The following is an 18,315-nucleotide window of genomic DNA, read 5'->3' as shown; positions in this document are numbered from 1 at the left end:
TGAACCGATTTTGATGAACAATATGTCAAAAGATCACAAATCGTACCTAGTTGAAGACATTACCCTGAAAATTTGAAAAAAAATCCCTCGTTCCCATTAAACGGGGGAAATCCACCAAAAAATTACAAATTTAAAAATCGCTAATTTTCAATATTTTTTCATTTTTTTTTACTTAAAATTGCCCTTAATTTTTAAAAAATGACTGAATCAATATAATTTTTTTTTTTATAAATACCTTAGATATTTACCTATCATTTTATATATTTTTTTTATAAATTTGACCCTTTCCCTGAAAGGGATTCAAAATGACAACTTTTTCACAAAAAATTAACTTTTTCAACATAATTTTTGAAAATGTTCCGGAAAGACTGACACTTTTATATATATATTAAATTAAAGCTTATGTAATATACTTTAATTTAAAAAAAAAAATTTGACCTCTGGACTTGTCTTNTTAAATTAAAGCTAATGTAATATACTTTAATTTGAAAAAAAAAAATTTGACCTCTGGACTTGTCTTCATGGTGAAAATGACTACCGTATGCAAAAATATGCTATTTTTGTGAAAAAATTCTTGATATTATATTTTACATTTTTTAACATTATGTTGCTATAACTTTTTAAAAAATGCATGAATCAACTTTATTCTTTAATGATAAATACTTTATATATACTTCTTTCATTCGACATACTTTTTTTTAAAATCGGACCATTTCCTTTTATACAGGGGAGGTGCAAACCTTTTAAAATGCGTATAGAAAGTAGAACTTTTTCAACTTAACTTTTGAAAATGTTCCGGAAAGACTGACACTTTTATATATATCTTAAATTAAAGCTTATGTAATATACTTTAATTTGAAAAAAAAAAATTGACCTCTGGATTTGTCTTCATGGTGAAAATAACTACCGTATTCAAAAATATGATATTTTTGTGTTAAAATTCTGGGTTTTGTATTTTAGCTTCGATGCGAAATACCTGAAAAGGTATTAATTTTACCATGATGTGTTTTTTTTGTGTCTGTTACCACTTTTTCTCAGCTCTCACCGATCCGATTTCTTTCAACGATACGTCAAAAGATCACAAATCTTATCTAGTTGAAGACATTACCCTTAAAAATTGAAAAATTTTCCATCGTTCCCCGCAAATGGGGGAAATATCCAAAATAATTACAAATTTAAAAATCGGTAAATTTTGTCATTTTTTTCACTTTTTTTCTTCAATCTTCCATAACTTTTTCAAAAATCAACATACATTTTTTTTATACTAAAATCTTAGATATTTCCCTTTCATTTGATATAATTTTTATGAAAATCTAACACTTAACCTGCTCATTGGGGGGGATTTAAAATAGCAACTTTTTTACAAAATTTAACTTTTTCAATTTAATTTTTGAAAATGTTCCGGAAAGACTGCGTCCTTTAAACATATATCAAATTAAAGCTTATTTTATGTAATACAAAATAAAAAAATAAAATTTGTCCCGACACTTTATCTTCTGCATATAAACGGCTGCCGTAATTAAAAAAACGCTATTTTTGTGTTAAAATTTACGATTTTCGATTTTAAATTTTCAATTTAAAAATGCTATAACTATTCGAAAAATGTAATTTTTTTTCTAAATACATTATAAGTACATCTTTCATTTGACATACTTTTTATTAAAATTGGACAATTTCCCCATATATAGGGGGCGTTCAAAACTTAAAACATTGTATAAAAAATAGAACTTTTTCAACTTAACTTTTGTAAGTGTTCCGGAAATACTGCGTCCTTTAAACATAAATCAAATTAAAGCTTATTTTATGTTCTATAAAATAAAAAAAAAAAATTTGTCCCGACACCTTATCTACTATGTGGAAATTGTGAAATTTAAAAAAAAATGTAATATTTGCGATAAAAATCACCTTCTATAAAGATGTTTTTTGTATTTAAAACTGCCATAACTTTTTCAAATATTAACAAAATAATATTTTTTTATATTAAAACCTTAGAAAATTTCCTTTCATTTGATATCATTTTTTTTTGAAAATCTAACACTTATTCTACTTACAGGGGGGATTTAAAATAGCTACTTTTTTATAAAAACTAATTTTTTCAATTGAACTTTTGAAAATGTTCCGGAAATACTGCGTCCTTTCAACATATATAAAATTAAAGCTTATGTCATGTACTATAAAATTTAAAAAAAAAAATTTGTTCCGACGACCTATCTTCTATGTGCAAATGGCTACCGTATTCAAAAATATGCTATTTTCTTATTAAAATTCTGGGTTTTGTATTTTATTTTATTTTAAAATATCTTATTAGGGGAATACACTGACTTACTTTTTTAAAATGGTAAAAGTAATTTTTAAATTTGAGTTAGCTTAAATAGCCAATTTTTTCATGTGACAATAGCAACGAACAGTTACCAAATCGGTAACACTTGTTATTATCACGCATAGGATGCGAGGTTCAAATCCGTCTGAGGCAATTAATATTTTGCATTTTCTTTTGAGTTAGAATAAAATTTTCAAATCATTTGATATTTATCTCATTTAGATTCAATAACTTCAATAAATATAAAGGATCCTATCACTATAGTCTCCCCTAGTGAGAAGAAATTTTTTATTACGTCATTTTTTACGTCAAATGATTACAATTCATATTTAGTTTAAGGTATTACTCTAAAAAATCGAAAAAATATTCCTTATTCAAATAAAAAGTAGCTTAACCAAAGTCCAGTTGGGTCCAGTATAGAACCCAACTATGCAACGTCCCCACTATGCCGCGACCCCACTGTGCTGGGTTTTTATTTTAATTTAAAATACCTGTCAAGGAGAGTACACTGATTTTCATAAATATTATATAAATCAAATTAATATAGCATAGAAATTTAAATTTATTTAAATTTGTTTTCTTTTTTTAAGTCGAGAAAAATAACTCTGAAATTTGAATTAGTTTAAATTAACATTTTTTTCAGACAACGGAAGCGACGTACAGTTGCCGAGTTGGTAAAACTTATGTCTTACACACTAGGGGTACAAAGTTCCAACCCGCGTATGGCATTGAATTTTTTGCATTTTTTCTTTATTCTTTTTAAGTTAGAATAAATGTTCAACTGCTTTGATTTTTATCTCATTTAGATTCAATAACTCCAATAAATATAAAGGATCCTATCACTATAGTCTCCCCTATTGAGAAGAAATTTTTTATTCATGTTAATATTATTTTGCTATGTAGTTTTTTTTGTGGCTATGATTTATTTTGCCAACCCTCACTAGACCCACTTTTTTCAACGATACGTCAAACGACTACAATTCGTATCTAGTTGAAGATATTACCCTCAAAAATTGAAAAAAAATTCTAATTTACCAATTAAACAGTTAGTTATTCCATGTTCCATAAACACAATTAAAATCATTCATTTTTAATGTTTTCAAAGTATTTATTGACGAATTAAGTTTGATATGATAGATATAAACTACAAAATTAAAACATTTTACATTGTAATTTAATCTTTTTTTTACTCTATTTGTGTGTGCTACTACTAGACTATAATATTACAAATTTATTGGTAACATGTTGCTATATAAATCATTTCTAAAAACAATGATTGTTAGTTTCACCTGAATTTAACGATGGATTTTTACAATTATAATCATATTTTATAATACGCTTAATTAAGTAAATCTTTTTAACAACTTTGTTTTGATTGGTTCATATAGTTAAATTAAATCATTAAAATTAATTAAGTTCTGAATATTTCAATTGCAGAATCTTTTCAAACACCAAAAGTTACTAGGAAATTATTATTATTACTTCTATTTTAGTTATCTATTACAATAAAAATGCAAAAAAATATTGAGCTTTTATGATAAATTTATAGTAAATAGTAATTATAAAACTTTCTGACTGCATATTAATCTTAACGATACAATTTTTTTAACTTTCATAAAATTTTCTATTTAATGATATCAATTTTAAACTTGCCAATTCAGCTAAAAGTTATGGTAAAATAAATTATTTTTTTTTATTATAAACATTTACAAAAATCAACTTTAAACGATTAAAAAAATAGGTTTAATATGTCATTTTTCTTATTTTTAACATATTAATAATCAAAATCAGTATTAATTTAAAATTTTTTAATACGCTCAATTGAGTAAATCTTTTTCACAACTTTTTTTTGATTGGTTCTTTTAGTTAAAGTAAATCATTAAAATTAATTCAGTTCTGAATATTTCAATTGTAGAATCTTTTTAAATACCAAAAATTACTTAGAAATGATTACTATGATTCTATTTAAGTGTTCTATTACGATAAAAATGCAAAAAATTAATGAGTTTTTCTGATAAATATACAGTAAATAGTAATTATAAAATGTCTGACTGCATATTAGTCTTAAAAATAGCATAGTTTTAATTCTCATAAAATTTTCTATTTAATGATGTCAATTTCAACTTCTAGTTGAGCTTAAAGTTATGGTAACATATTCAATTTTTTTTATTATAAATTTTCACAAAACATTAAAGAATCAAAAAAATAGGTTAAAAATGAAAATTCTTTTTTTTATTATAAACTTTCACTTTAAGGGACGAAATAAAGATGGTTAAAAATTATTACATTTAACATATTAAAAATAAAATCAGTAATAATTTGAAAACAAATTTTTTTTCTTTAATTTATTATTTTATATATAATTAGTAATAATATAAAAAATTAGAACTGATAGAAAAAGTCTAATTGCAGATTTGAAAACAACGCGACAATTTGATTTAGAAAAGTATATTTTTGCTTCTGATGAAAGTTCCTTGTAGTCCAGTGCATTTTTTTATAGTAACAAACAGTTTTTATTGAAAATTATTGTATCAAGCCCTTTAAATTTTTATACACGTAAAAGTAAAGCAAAATATAACTTCTTTATTATTTTTATAATTTCTCCGTTTAAATTACAATATTAAATATCAATTTCATACTAAATTTAATAATTATAATTAGTATATATTCAAATATTATATTTTAAAATCAAAGAACTACTAATCATGATATAATTAAAGAAATAAGAGTTGATGTTGCTTTTGGAATAATCCACCAATTTCTCTAAATGAAACACTATCTACAGATTCGCATCGAAGCGTTTCTTATGGTAGTGATTTTAATCACTGTCAGATATCATCTATACTTGTCCCATCTATGCCTCGTCTACACTGTGCCTCGACCCCACTGTGCTACCGTTTTTTTTTNCTACACTGTACCTCGACCCCACTGTGTTACGATTTTTTTTATTATTAATAGTACGTAACATAAATTTTTATTTGACATATGTTTTAAAGTTGCAGTATTTCCGGAACACTTTCAAATGTTAATTTGAAAAAGTTGATTTTTGTAAAAAAGTTTGAATACCATATTGTGGGCAGATAAAGGGTCAGATTTTCAAAAATATTTTATCAAATAAATAGAAAATAACTTAAAGTTTCAATATAAAAAAAATTATTTTGGTTTGTACATTTTTCAATAAATTATTTCAATAAGTTTAGAAAAAAAAGTCGAAATTAACCGATTTTAAAAATCGTAATTTTTAGGAAATTTCCATCATTTACGGTGGACGAGAACAAAATTTTCAATTTTTGAGGGTAATGTTTTCAACTAAATACATTTTGTGATCTTTTCACGTATCGTTGAGAAAAATCGGTCCAGTGAAAAAGTAGTGACAGACACATAAAAAAATATATAAATAAAAAATCACTCCACTTTTAATATAATATTAAACCTCAAGTTATTTTTTAGGTACACAAATAATTACTTTTAATTGAAAAAAGACAAAAAAACACAGATGATTATGAAATATCGATTTCATCGATTATGAAATAACTAAATACTAGCTATTTCATACATCACAAATATAAAAAATTAATCTGAATTTTAAATTAGTTCGCGTTATGATGAACAATAATGACGTTGTGTGCTTAAAGATTTCTCAGGCTAAACTGAACACTATTTTTTAAGGAATATATCTAATTTCATACAAAATGTAAATTATTAAAAAAACATTATACAATAATTTCTTCATAATGCTGTAGTTAAATTATTTTTAATATCCTGAGTTTAAAAAATTAATGTATATTGATATAAAATTATAACTGAAATTTTCAACAACTATTTATACATTATATATTTTTATTATTGCAATCATTCAATTTATTGTTTAAATATTTAGAATAATTAAAAATTGAATTTAATATATTATTTTATATAGAACTTTATTATATTAACTATAAAATAAATCACAAAATTTTTTTGGTCGATTCACAACAAAAATAATTTTCTTAATTGAAATGGTTAACCTACCGTCTTTGAACAATGATTGGATGCAACCCATGATGTTAAGATCACGTACGGCTGTAACTTTTTGTTTAACCCGCTATAGTTGCTGCTATTCAATAATATTTGATGGTGTATAGTACTTTTCGTATCAAGTCTTTCTCGTGGTACGATAATCACAACCCTGGCCCTTTATCTTTCTTAAACAAGACACCCATTTCATGATGGCACATAAAATTAAGTGTACAATTGTGTGTACTGTTGAATTTTTAATAATTAAAAAGTTTTAGTAGTACAGTAAGCAAGCTAGTATTAATTTGTGGTATAATAATTTAAGTGTGTAATATGTGCTGTGACCTAGAATGTGTGCGTTTGGCGTTGTATAATATTATAGTAAAACGCGATAGCGTAGGACGTGGCATACGACGCCCTGCGTGCGGAACGACTGTCGCCGGCGAAGCTTGCGCAAAACCACAAAGCCGGATGATAGTAATGCTACCACGTTATACGTTCGATCCGTAACACGGCACGCGCGGAATGATCTTTTTCCACCGCCACACCTTGCTAAAACTGTTCCCTTGATGCAGCGTCCTAACACAAACGCACCCGAAAATGTGATACCTACTGCTGCCAAATTTATAAAATCCATAACGATAATTGAGAATTTTTGTAAAAACTTAAATTTAGTGCAATTAGTTATACTTCAATAGTGACCCAAGGTTTAAAAGTTATTTTTTGATGCTGTGAATTATTAAGTCACATATTAAAACTTTAAGTAAAAAAATTACAAATACATACCAATAATCAAATAAAAAATGTTAAAAAAAATTTAACTCTATATTAATTAAATATTTCTCAGTCCAACCCACAATGCATAATTTAAACTGAAAAAATCTTAAAGATTAACTTTTTTTATTATAATTTATAAAAATAAATAGAATAATAAACTATTACAAAGGAAATATTGATTATATATTTTTTAATAAATCGTCTTATTAAAATGTCAACAATAAATTTGTGCCCATATTTCCAGTGTTAAATTCAGAAGTTCTTTTAGAGAAACTCTAAATATTAGTGCAAGCAAAATAAACATTTGTTTGCAATATTTTTTAAAATTATTACAAAAAAACCCTACTATGCTAGGTTTTTGAGGTAAAATTGTTATTTAACTTCCCCTTTTTATAAATAAAATAATAAAGATGATTATAGTGTTAATTATAAATATTTTTAAGGTAGATTTTTACATCTTATAATATCTATCCATTCATTATATTAATGAAAGGGCTGCTTTTTACAAAAAAAATATTTTGTCTATTTAAGACTATCATAAATAACGCTAATCTTTTATATTTCACTCAAATATTAATGCATGTTTAATTATCTGCTTAAATTAATATAAAGTTTTTTTTTTTTTGAAAAAATTAAAAATTTTTTAATAATACACTTCAATAGCTTTAATTAAATATAAGGTATAAGTTTTCAGTTTATCCGGAACATTTTCGAAATTTGAGTTGAATAAAATATTAGTTTGGTAAGTATAGGTGATCTCATTCACACCCATTCTGTACATAATTTTTTTATTTAATATTCACAAAAAGCGTACAAAAAGAACGTTAGCAAAGTGGAATCGAGCCACAGTGTGGATGAGGCAAGTATAGATGATATCTGACAGTGATAAAATCACTATCATAAGAAACGTTTCGATGCAAATCTTTAGATAGAAATTGATGAATAATTACAAAAGTAACATCAACTCCTATTTCCTTAATTATATCTTGATCAGTGATACTTTAATTTAAAAATATAATATATGAATAAATACAAATAATCGTAATTAAATATAGTGTGAATTTGATATTCAATAATTTAGTATTGTTATTTATACGAAGAAATTATAAAAATAATAAAGTAGTTGTATATTTCTTTATTTTTAATGGGTATAACAATTTAATAGGATTGATGCAATACATTTCAATAAAAACTGTTACTTATGAATAAATACATTGCAGTACAAGGAACTTTCATCAAAATCAAAAATATACTTTTCGTGTTGTTTTCAAATCTGAAATTAGACTCTACCACTTCTAATTTTTGATATTATTATTAATTACATATAAAAAAAATAATTAAAACAAACAAAAAATTTGTTTTCAAATTATTACTAATTTTGATTTTTATTATGTTAAAAATAATCAGTGCAAAATGACATTATTTTAACCTATTTTTTGGTCATTTAAAAATTTTTTTGTGAAAGTTATAATAGAAAAAAGTTAAATCTGTTACCATAACTTTTAGAAGAACTTGCAAGTGTGAAATTGATATCATTAAATAGAAAATTTGATGAGAATTAAAAAAAATGTATTGTTTAAATGTATGCAATCAGTAAATTTTATAATTACTAATAAATAATTATACAGTAAATTTATTAGAAAAGCTAAATATTTGTTTGCATTTTTATCATAAAAATAGGTCAAGTGAGAACCGAGAAAATAAATGACATCCCCAAAAAGAAACTACATTGTAAAATAATTTTATAATGAAAAAGAAATTTCTTCTCGTGAGAGGATACTATGTTAATGAGATCCTTGATCATAATTTATTAAAGTTATTGAATCTAAATGAGATAAAAATGAAATTAAAATTTTTTTCTAACTCAAAAAGAATTAGGAAAAAAATTCAAAAAATAATATCCATAGGCGGGTATGAACCTTGAACTACAAGCACTAAGATCAAATGTTACCGATCCGGCTATCGTTGTCTGAAAAAAATGGTAATTTAAGCTAGTTCAAATTACAAAGTTATTTTTTTGACTTAAAAGAAGCAAAAAAAATTAAATAAGTTTAATATGCTAATGTTTTGTCAATTATATTTATATAATATTCATAAAAATCTGTGTTACTCTCCTTGTAAGGTATTTTAAAATAAAATATAAAAATCAGAATTTTAATACAGCTTATTTTTTAATATAGTGACTGTTTTCATCATGAAGACAAGACAAACTTTTTTGTTTCAAATTATTAGTATATTACATAAACTTTAATTTAAGATGTATATAAAAGTGTCAGTATTTCCGGAACATTTTCAAAAGTTAAGTTAAATAAGTTAATTTTTTGTAAAAAGTTTGCCTATTTTGAAAAACCCCTGTAGGCAGATTAAAGGTCAAATGTTTACAAAAATATATCAAATAATAGGTAAATACCTAAGGTATCTATAAAAAAAAAATTATAGCAATTTTAAGAAAAAAAAATTTAAAAATTTTCAAAAATTACCGAATATAAAATTGTAATATTTTTGGGGATTCCCCAGTTTACGGGAAACGCGGGAATTTTTTTCAATTTTTGAGGGTAATGTCTTCGACTAGATACAATTTGTGATTTTTTGACGTATTGTTAATCAAAATCGGTTCACCTGAGATTGAACGTTCTCAGACACACAAAAAAAATAAATAAATAAAAAAACTCATCATAGTAAAATTAATACCTTCTCAGCTTCGCATCGAAACTAAAAAAAATATTGTCCCTCGTATATTGTATCAAAATTTCTTTAAGACTATTATTTAAAAAAGCTTATAGAAAAAAAATAATTTGAAAAGTGCCACTTTTTATGGTAGCGGAATTTTGAGATATTCTTTTATGTATTTAAAATTGGGGGAATTTTTGGCGCTAATAGGTTCAACCAGATTAAAATTGAGCTCTTTTAGAGCATTATCAAAAAAATTGATTCAGTGCATCAAGTAATATAGAGGCAACGTTAGAATGATTTACTGAGAAAAATCAGCGGTCATTCAACCCCCTTCCGAGTCATATTGATGTTAGCGTTCACCGCTAACAAAAAGAACATATTAACTGATAATAGTTTTGATTGACAATGAAATATAAATCATTAATTTTATTTAAAGCAAGTATTAACTAAATAACATTTATTTATATGGTTGAAAGAAATAATGCATATCTATTATTAATATTCATTTAATTTGAATCAATTTATTGAGTAAATTTTATATAAAATTCAACAAATATATGGTTGCAAATTACATTAATAAAACAATTTTCCAATAGTGTAGATGATTAGTAGTGTAAAAATTCAATTAATTACATTTCATAAAAACATAATTTAAATCTTAATAATTGATTAATATTAGATCTTCATTCAAATATTAATGGAATGTGTATGCAATCAATTTGCATTATTATTATTATTATTATTATTTAATGTTTCATAGAGATAAAAAAAAATGTAATCAATATGCAAATCCACTAAAAGTTCATACTTGCATAGTTTGCATTATATCATAATTATTTCACATATAACATATTGACAGCTTTTGTTTATAGTCAAGACTCCTTAAAACAAAACCTGTTTCAAAACATAATATTCATAGAACATCACTTGGGTAACATAAACCACCATGATACCATTCCTATTTTTTTTAACTAATAATAGAATGTAAAAAGTCTTCTTTATTAGAAGAAAAGTGCAGAAACACAAGGACACTTAATTATTAAACATAGTTTATGAACTCAAAACCAGCAATATAAATAATTATTTGTTTGGAAAAATTAATCATTACATAACATTCTTCTCTGATTGGGATAACATAGTATTTAAATTGTATTTACAAAATCTAAGAGTATTAGCAACCGACTGACTTAAGTAACTGTGTTGCAAGTTTTACTTTTAATTTTTGGTTTATAAAAATATGTATGTGTTTCTTTCTAAGTTCATTTGCTAAATAGCATCATTCTTGTTCTTATAATATAAACAGTTCATAAATAAAATTAAAATCAGTAGTATTATCATTTTTATCTATGAAAATTTTTTATTCAACAAAAGAGTTTCGCACTAGTTTTGTCATATGTGAAGCATCTAATAGAACACAACCTCAGGATAATATAACAATTTGGCCTAATAATAAAAATAATCAGAAAATGAAAAACTAAATGTCACAATTGAACAAAAAGTATTTTGCATACACAACCTAAATTGTTCTTTAAATACTAAATGAGTAATTATTATTATTATGTATTGCATCAATATAGAAAATTAATATTTAATCAAATAAAAAAAAAAAATTGTTAACGGTAATTACATTTTGCAAGAAACAGAATAAAATATTCTTACATTTTTAATGCAAACAAACAGAAATTGTCGCACAGCTGTTTTACACAAAGACCTAGTGTTTTTATAAGACTGAAAACGTTCAGAGCAAAGTAATGTATTATCGGTAACTTTTTGATAGTCCTTTTTATTTTCTAATAAGAATTCATTCCACTTAGAAAGAAAAAGACTGTCAGTAGAAAATATAAAATAAAAAAAGTTACAATAATATTTTGTATAATTATATAGAATACTAATAACACAATATTTGTGTGATTGGGTGGGATTCTTAAAAAAAAAATATTTTTGAGAATTTACAAAAAATAGTTATTTAAAAATTTAATCTGTGGAATGTGATGTTCTTTTATTTGGAAATTTCATTCCTAATACGAACACAAAAAATAAATTTGCATAATTAATTTAAAAAATTTCAATAATTATATTTATTGAAAAAATAGTAATGCACACCAATTTAAACTGTAATAAATTATTTACCGACAACTATTTAAAAACATGATTTTTTGCACTGCGATCTAGAGGAGAATGCTGACATCAAAGTGACTCAGCCAAGGTGAATGACCGTCCATTTTTCTTAAAAAGGTTACACGACAGAGATAAGAAGCATCATCTCTATATTATTTTATGGTTCAGTGGTAGTTGTGAATTTTCATGAACAGACATAAAAAAAACATATAATATGGTAAAACCAATACCTTCTCTTTTTCACATCGATGTTAAAAAGTAGAAAAAAAATATTCCATCAATTTTTAAAAATAACTATATTATCATTGTTGCCCTATATTACCCATAATTATTTTATCATTTTCAAAATGGGTATCAAAATGTTAGAGGAGTCCACACCCTCATGAAGTATACTTAGATTTAGCACATCATTCTTCCATTTAAAAGTTCAAACAAATTATATTGTTACTCATTGTTTGTTACAACTGAATTTAATTTGCATTTGTGATAAATGTTGTACTCCAAAAAATTAATTTTCTTTGTATACTAATTCTGTCTTTTACTTACAATTCATATATTGTAAAATTGATAATATTTCTAAGTTACCTCATTTTGCTAAAGAATTATATAAATATTAATGAAATTTACTGAAAAAATATAATTTTTTTTTAGTTAATTATTTGCTATACAGTGTATAGCATATAATAGTATACAATCACTTTAAAAAGAAAGGTGTAACCCCCACCTTAACTACACTATAATACAAATTTATTTTTAGAACGTCATCATTTACTACTAAGTTACATTTACTCTTTATTTTATAAACGTTTCAGAAGACAGTAATTTCGTTTGTAACAACTTTTTCTTCAAAATCATTAATTTGAATCTATGTGCCTCTTCTAGTTTTTTCATTGCATCTTTAATTTCTTAATAAATAGAATATTGAATCATTTTATTACTCTTGTTAAAAAAAAAAAACTGAAAAATTTGACTTTAAAATAATAATAAAAACATCTGATATGTATAATTCCGTTTAAGTAAAACGTTTATACTTAAGCTTAAAATTTGAAATTTTAAAATAAGTTTTTATTAATTTGTTATTTAGCTTCGATGCGAAACTGAGAAAACATTAATTTTACTATTATGTGTATTTTTTTGTGATTGTCGCCACTCTTTCTTAGCTCCTACTGGACTAATTTCTTTCAACTTTACATAAAAAGATCACAAATCGTATCTAATTTTGGACATTGCTTTTAAAAATTGAAAACATTTTCCTAGTTCCCAGTAAATGAGGGAAATTCAACAAATAATTGTGATATTTAAAATTGATAAAGTTTAAATTTTTTAAACTTTATATTCCTCTGTGCTACTTTTACTTTTTCTATTGTATATCAAGTTAAAAATAGGAAATAATATTATGAAAAATGTTCTCTTTATAAAAATATGGAGTGTTTTGCTCAAAATATGATATACATATTTGATTGATTATATCGATAAGCCATTATCCTAGTAAGATCATTTTTAACTTCGATGCGAAGCTGAGAAGGTATTGGTTTTACTACTAGTTTTTTTTTTTTTGTGTCTGTTACCACTTTTTCTTAGCTCACACCAAACCGATTTCTTTCAACGATACGTCAAAAGATCACAAATCGTATCTAGTCAAAAACATTATCCTCAAAAATTGAAAAAATTTCACTCGTTCCCCGTAAATGGAGGAAATCTTAAAAAAAATTACAAATTTAAAAATCGCTAATTTTCGAAATTTTTTCAATAATGATTATATCAATATAATTTTTTTTATAGATGTATAATGTCTTTACCTATCATTTGATATATTTTTTTTATAAATTTTACCTATTACTTGCCCATAGGGGGGGATTAAAAATGACAACTTTTTCACAAAAAATTAACTTTTTAAAGTGTTCCGGAAAGTGTGACACTTTTATATATATCTTAAATTAAAGCTAATGTCATTTTCTCTATTATGGAAAAAAAATATTTTGGATTTTATTTTGTCTTCACTGTGAAAATGGCTACCAAATGCTATTTTTGTATGAAAATTTTCGATTTTATTTTTTACATTTTTAACTTTCTAATGCTATATCTTATTAAAAAAGGAATGGATTAATACAATTTTTACATGAGAAGTAGTATTTATATAAATCTTTCATTCGATATACTTTATCTTAATCAGGATATAAATAAGGAAATAGCAGATCATGTAGCTTTTTGAATAATCCCCCGTATATAGGGAAATGGTCTGATTTAAAAAAAAGTATGTCGAATGAAATATGTATATAAATACTACTTCTTATATTTTAAAAACATATAAAAAATGTAAAATATAAAATCGAGAATTTTCACACAAAAATTGCTATTGGTAGCCATTTTCACCGTGAAGACAAAATATATTCCCAAATTTTTTTTTTCCATAGTTAAGTACATTACATTAGATTTAATTTAAGACATATATAAATTATCAGAGATACCGGAACACTTTCAAAAGTTCAGTTGAAAAAGTTAATTTTTTATGAAAAAATTGTCATTTTAAATCCCTCCCTGTGGACAGGTAAAGAGTCAGATTTATAAAAAAAATATATCAAATGATAGGTAAATACCTAAGGTATCTATAAAAAAAAATTATATTGATTTGTTCATTTTTTAAAAATTATGGCAATTTTAAGAAAAAAGAATTTAAAAATTGTCGAAAATTAGCGATTTTAAAATTTATAATTTTTACGAAAGTTTCCCTCATTTACGGGGAACGAGGAAATTTTTTTCAATTTTGAGGGTAATTTCTTTGACTAGATACGATTTGTGATCTTTTGATGTATCGTTGAAAGAAATTGTTCGGTCAGCGTTGAGAAAATGTGGTAACAGACAAATAAAATACACATCATAGTAAAACCAATACCCTCAGCTTCGCATCGAAGTTAAAAATGATCTTATTAGGAAAATGGATGATCGATATAATCAATCAAATATGTATATCATATTTTGAGCAAAACACTTCATATTTTTAGCTAAAAAATTCGAAGCTAAAAAATCTCAAGTTGATACTATTTTAAAGTTATGAGGGAGGAAAAGGTCTAAATTTAAAAATTGTAGAACAAAGGATATTATTAATTTCTAAAATAAAAAAAATTAATATGTTTCATATTTTTTAATATTATGTGTGACGCATGCTTAATAAATCACCTTGTATACAATACAATACGAAATGAGTTACATAAAAATTAATAATATTTCTTTTTAATTCCCCCCTGTGGACAGGTAAAGGGTCAGATTTATAAAAAATATATACATATAAAAGCAAATTAATAATATTGGTATAATACTACCCTTTTAATTGGATAAATCAAACGCAACTATTAAACATAGATAGTCAAACATTTAATAAAACATAGTATCACATTTTATTAGAAAAATTTTAAAATTATAATAAAAGTCAAAATTGTTTGTGATGATTGTAAAATCTAAACATCATTTTCGCATTTATTATGTTTCTAATCAAAGCTACAGATTTTTATAATGCCCTAAAGTATAAAAACAATATTATAAAGGGCGAATAGATAAATATTATAAATACACGTTCATTATAACTGTATTAACAAAAGCTAGTCTATTACAATATTTTAAAAAATGTATGTTTAAGTTAAATTATAAAAACAAATATTGTCTTACTTTCTCGTTGTTTTATAAGATTATCAAAAAATTCTGCCGCAAATTGTTTCACATTTTTTGGTCGAGTTCTTATAGTTGCTCGAATTAATTTATCTGCTAAATAATCAAGTCCCTGTGGAATTTCAACTCGTTTTCGATAATTTTCAAAAGCCATTTTACGGTCCATTTGAAATTTTAAATATTAAAAAAACAAAATTTTATTTAATAAAGTTTAATTTTGATATTTATATATATATATTATATATTTTATATGTAAATATTTATTTAATGTGAGGTTATATTTTTTATTTCTAGAGCAAGTATATGACTCGATCTTAGTTACTACCCATACAATCTATCGCTTATGTTTACTTCTTTCGCTTTTGTTGTTAATGATTGTAACCATAACGACATGACGATAATTTTTGGATTTAGTTCAATTTTCAATGTAAAATAATATTTCCTCTAATTAGCTTAATATTGATCTAATATTGATGTACTTTATTTAAAATAGTTATATAATCAAAAACTAAGTAAAAAACTACATGAAAAGAAAAAACTTTTACAACTAATACTCTCATTAAGTTTATGTATGAGGGGTTTAAAAATATCAGTATATTCTTAATTTCAAGCTCTTTATTTTTATCAGTTTTCAATAATGTTTTCAAAAACTTATGTTCTCTAAACTTAAATTAAACTAAGACTTATACGGTGTATTTTAAGTTAGAAAAATAAAAAATATGCACCTTTGCCCGATTATAACCAGTTGATTTTCTTTACAACTATAATTTTTGACAAATGTATGAATTAAAACTTTGATTTTCAATTCGGAAATGATATAAAGCTTTTTATTTAATAAAAATACATAATTAATAGTATTCATTTAAAATTACAATTTAAATTTAATTAACCAACATCACAGCTACGCATCAAAATAATATCATGCTTTTATTTTGAACATAACAAAAATTAATATATACAAACTTATGATCTTCATTAAATTTTATACTTTTTTTTTTTTAATCAATTTTTTAAATATTTTTCTTTAATCAATGAAGGTTTAGAACTTTTATGGATAAACACAAAAAAAATACATATTATGGTAAATACAATACCTTCTTATCCTTGCATTGATGGTAAAATATATTTTTTAACTGTTTAAATATTTAAAAATTATCGATCTTCTTGCTTACAATATTATTCGTTATTACGCTCATTATAAAATTTCTGTTCTCATGAATAGGATCATAGTGGGTTGACGATTAATATAAAATGAATTGTTACCACATTGACAAATACTTAAAGGTGTGGTGACCATTGTCATTGTTTTCTATATATACTATATTAAAGAGGATAAATTGTTGCGTGCTTTGAATTCTTTATTTTAATAATATAATCACGTATTGGCGTCCAACTATATTTATGTTTGGTTAATATTAAAACTTCATACAATAATAAATTGTAGCTCATAGATAAAATTTATAATTTTTATAGTTTACTATTAATTCTGTACCAACGCATAAAATATCTATAGGCGTGCTCTACTTGTATTTTCAGTTGTCTTACAAAAAAATGTAAATATAAACAAAAAAAAATTTTTAAATATCTAAATACATCTATTAAAAAAAAAAAAATTTAGAGGTGCACATCTAGAAATTTTAGTTTTATTTTTTTGTAGAATTGAAATTAAATTTCAATTTCAAAACTATAACACTATAAAATTGTACGAATGAACTATATATGCTCTAAAAAACAATATTTCTTTACTGAACTTTTAAATCAAAATCTAATTAACTTTAAATAAACTAGACTTTTCACTCGATAAGATAAAATATCATATTTTGTATTTTTAAAGTTGTAATAGTTTCATAAGTCAATAATTTCCAAATCGTAGCGATGTCGCTATTGATGCACCTTAGAGTAGTACCTCTTATGTATACATATCACTGTTTATTATTCCAAAATTATATTAGTGACTTTCCTCCAAAAATAATGTCCATGTCTTTCATAGAATTTATGATGAACATTTTTCAGTATATTAAATATTTTTAATTGACCAAACTTTTATATATCTTGAAACTGTGTATTATATAAATTCATGAAAGTAGCTATAAGAATATTTATATTAATGCTTAAGTATGTTTGTGAAACTCATGTCATTTTCTAGTGCCATACGTGCTGAACAATTTTAAACATACACATAATTACCTTTTGAAGTTTATTGAAACAATGCGACATATCTCAGTGAAATTATTTGAATATTTCTACAACCTATTGTTTCATTTTATTTTAAACTGTTATGTCTGCATGAACATAAGTAAGCGCACGCATTGACAATAAAATGTTGACGTCCTATATGATATACCAAACATAATTAACAGAATTATATATCATTCAAAATAATTTATTTTAAAACTAACTTATTTTAAAAATTAATTATTTTTTAATATAAAGAAATCTACTAAAATGTATCTTTTATATTTATTAGAATCATATTTTAACATGAAATCATCAATGATTTATTAGATATCAATACCATTGAAGTGGCGCAATAGAAAAAAATAGTAGATAATGCAAAATTCTTTAAATTTAAAAATCACTTTTAATAATTATCTTTCGATAATTAAAAAAAATTGGGGCTTAAATCCCTTATCAAAATATGTTATTTATTTATTTAATCATATAAAAAATTAATGTTTGGGTTAGGCTTAATACATTTTCAAAGTATAGTAAATATTGTTCTATGCATTACAGTATACATAAATTTTGTAAATGGTATAATAAATATG

At 23.9% G+C, this 18,315-nt stretch overlaps 1 protein-coding gene and 1 long non-coding RNA gene across 4 annotated transcripts in view; one reads left to right on the top strand and one right to left on the bottom strand.

The window, feature by feature from the left end:
* LOC126899130 (uncharacterized) overlaps positions 1–16,456 on the bottom strand; it is a 58,671-nt gene extending 42,215 nt beyond the window's left edge. Inside the window, exon 1 of one of the 3 annotated variants that reach the window (XM_050673688.1) lies at positions 15,548–16,456. In XM_050673688.1, the coding sequence (XP_050529645.1) occupies positions 15,548–15,713 (166 nt within the window). In that variant the 5' untranslated portion in view covers positions 15,714–16,456. Of the gene's footprint in view, positions 1–6,331; positions 6,836–15,547 lie in introns of those variants that run through there. The other 2 variants (XM_050673686.1, XM_050673687.1) reach the window with 2 other exon arrangements.
* LOC126899191 (uncharacterized) overlaps positions 1–18,315 on the top strand; it is a 154,180-nt gene that overhangs the window by 52,938 nt on the left and 82,927 nt on the right. The gene's annotated exons all lie outside the window — the stretch shown is intronic.

This window comes from Daktulosphaira vitifoliae, unplaced genomic scaffold (genome assembly GCF_025091365.1).
Source record: "Daktulosphaira vitifoliae isolate Bord-2020 unplaced genomic scaffold, ASM2509136v1 Scaffold_2, whole genome shotgun sequence".
Classification (NCBI taxonomy): Eukaryota; Metazoa; Arthropoda; class Insecta; order Hemiptera; family Phylloxeridae; genus Daktulosphaira; species Daktulosphaira vitifoliae.
This window is presented reverse-complemented; position numbering and strand designations above follow the sequence as displayed.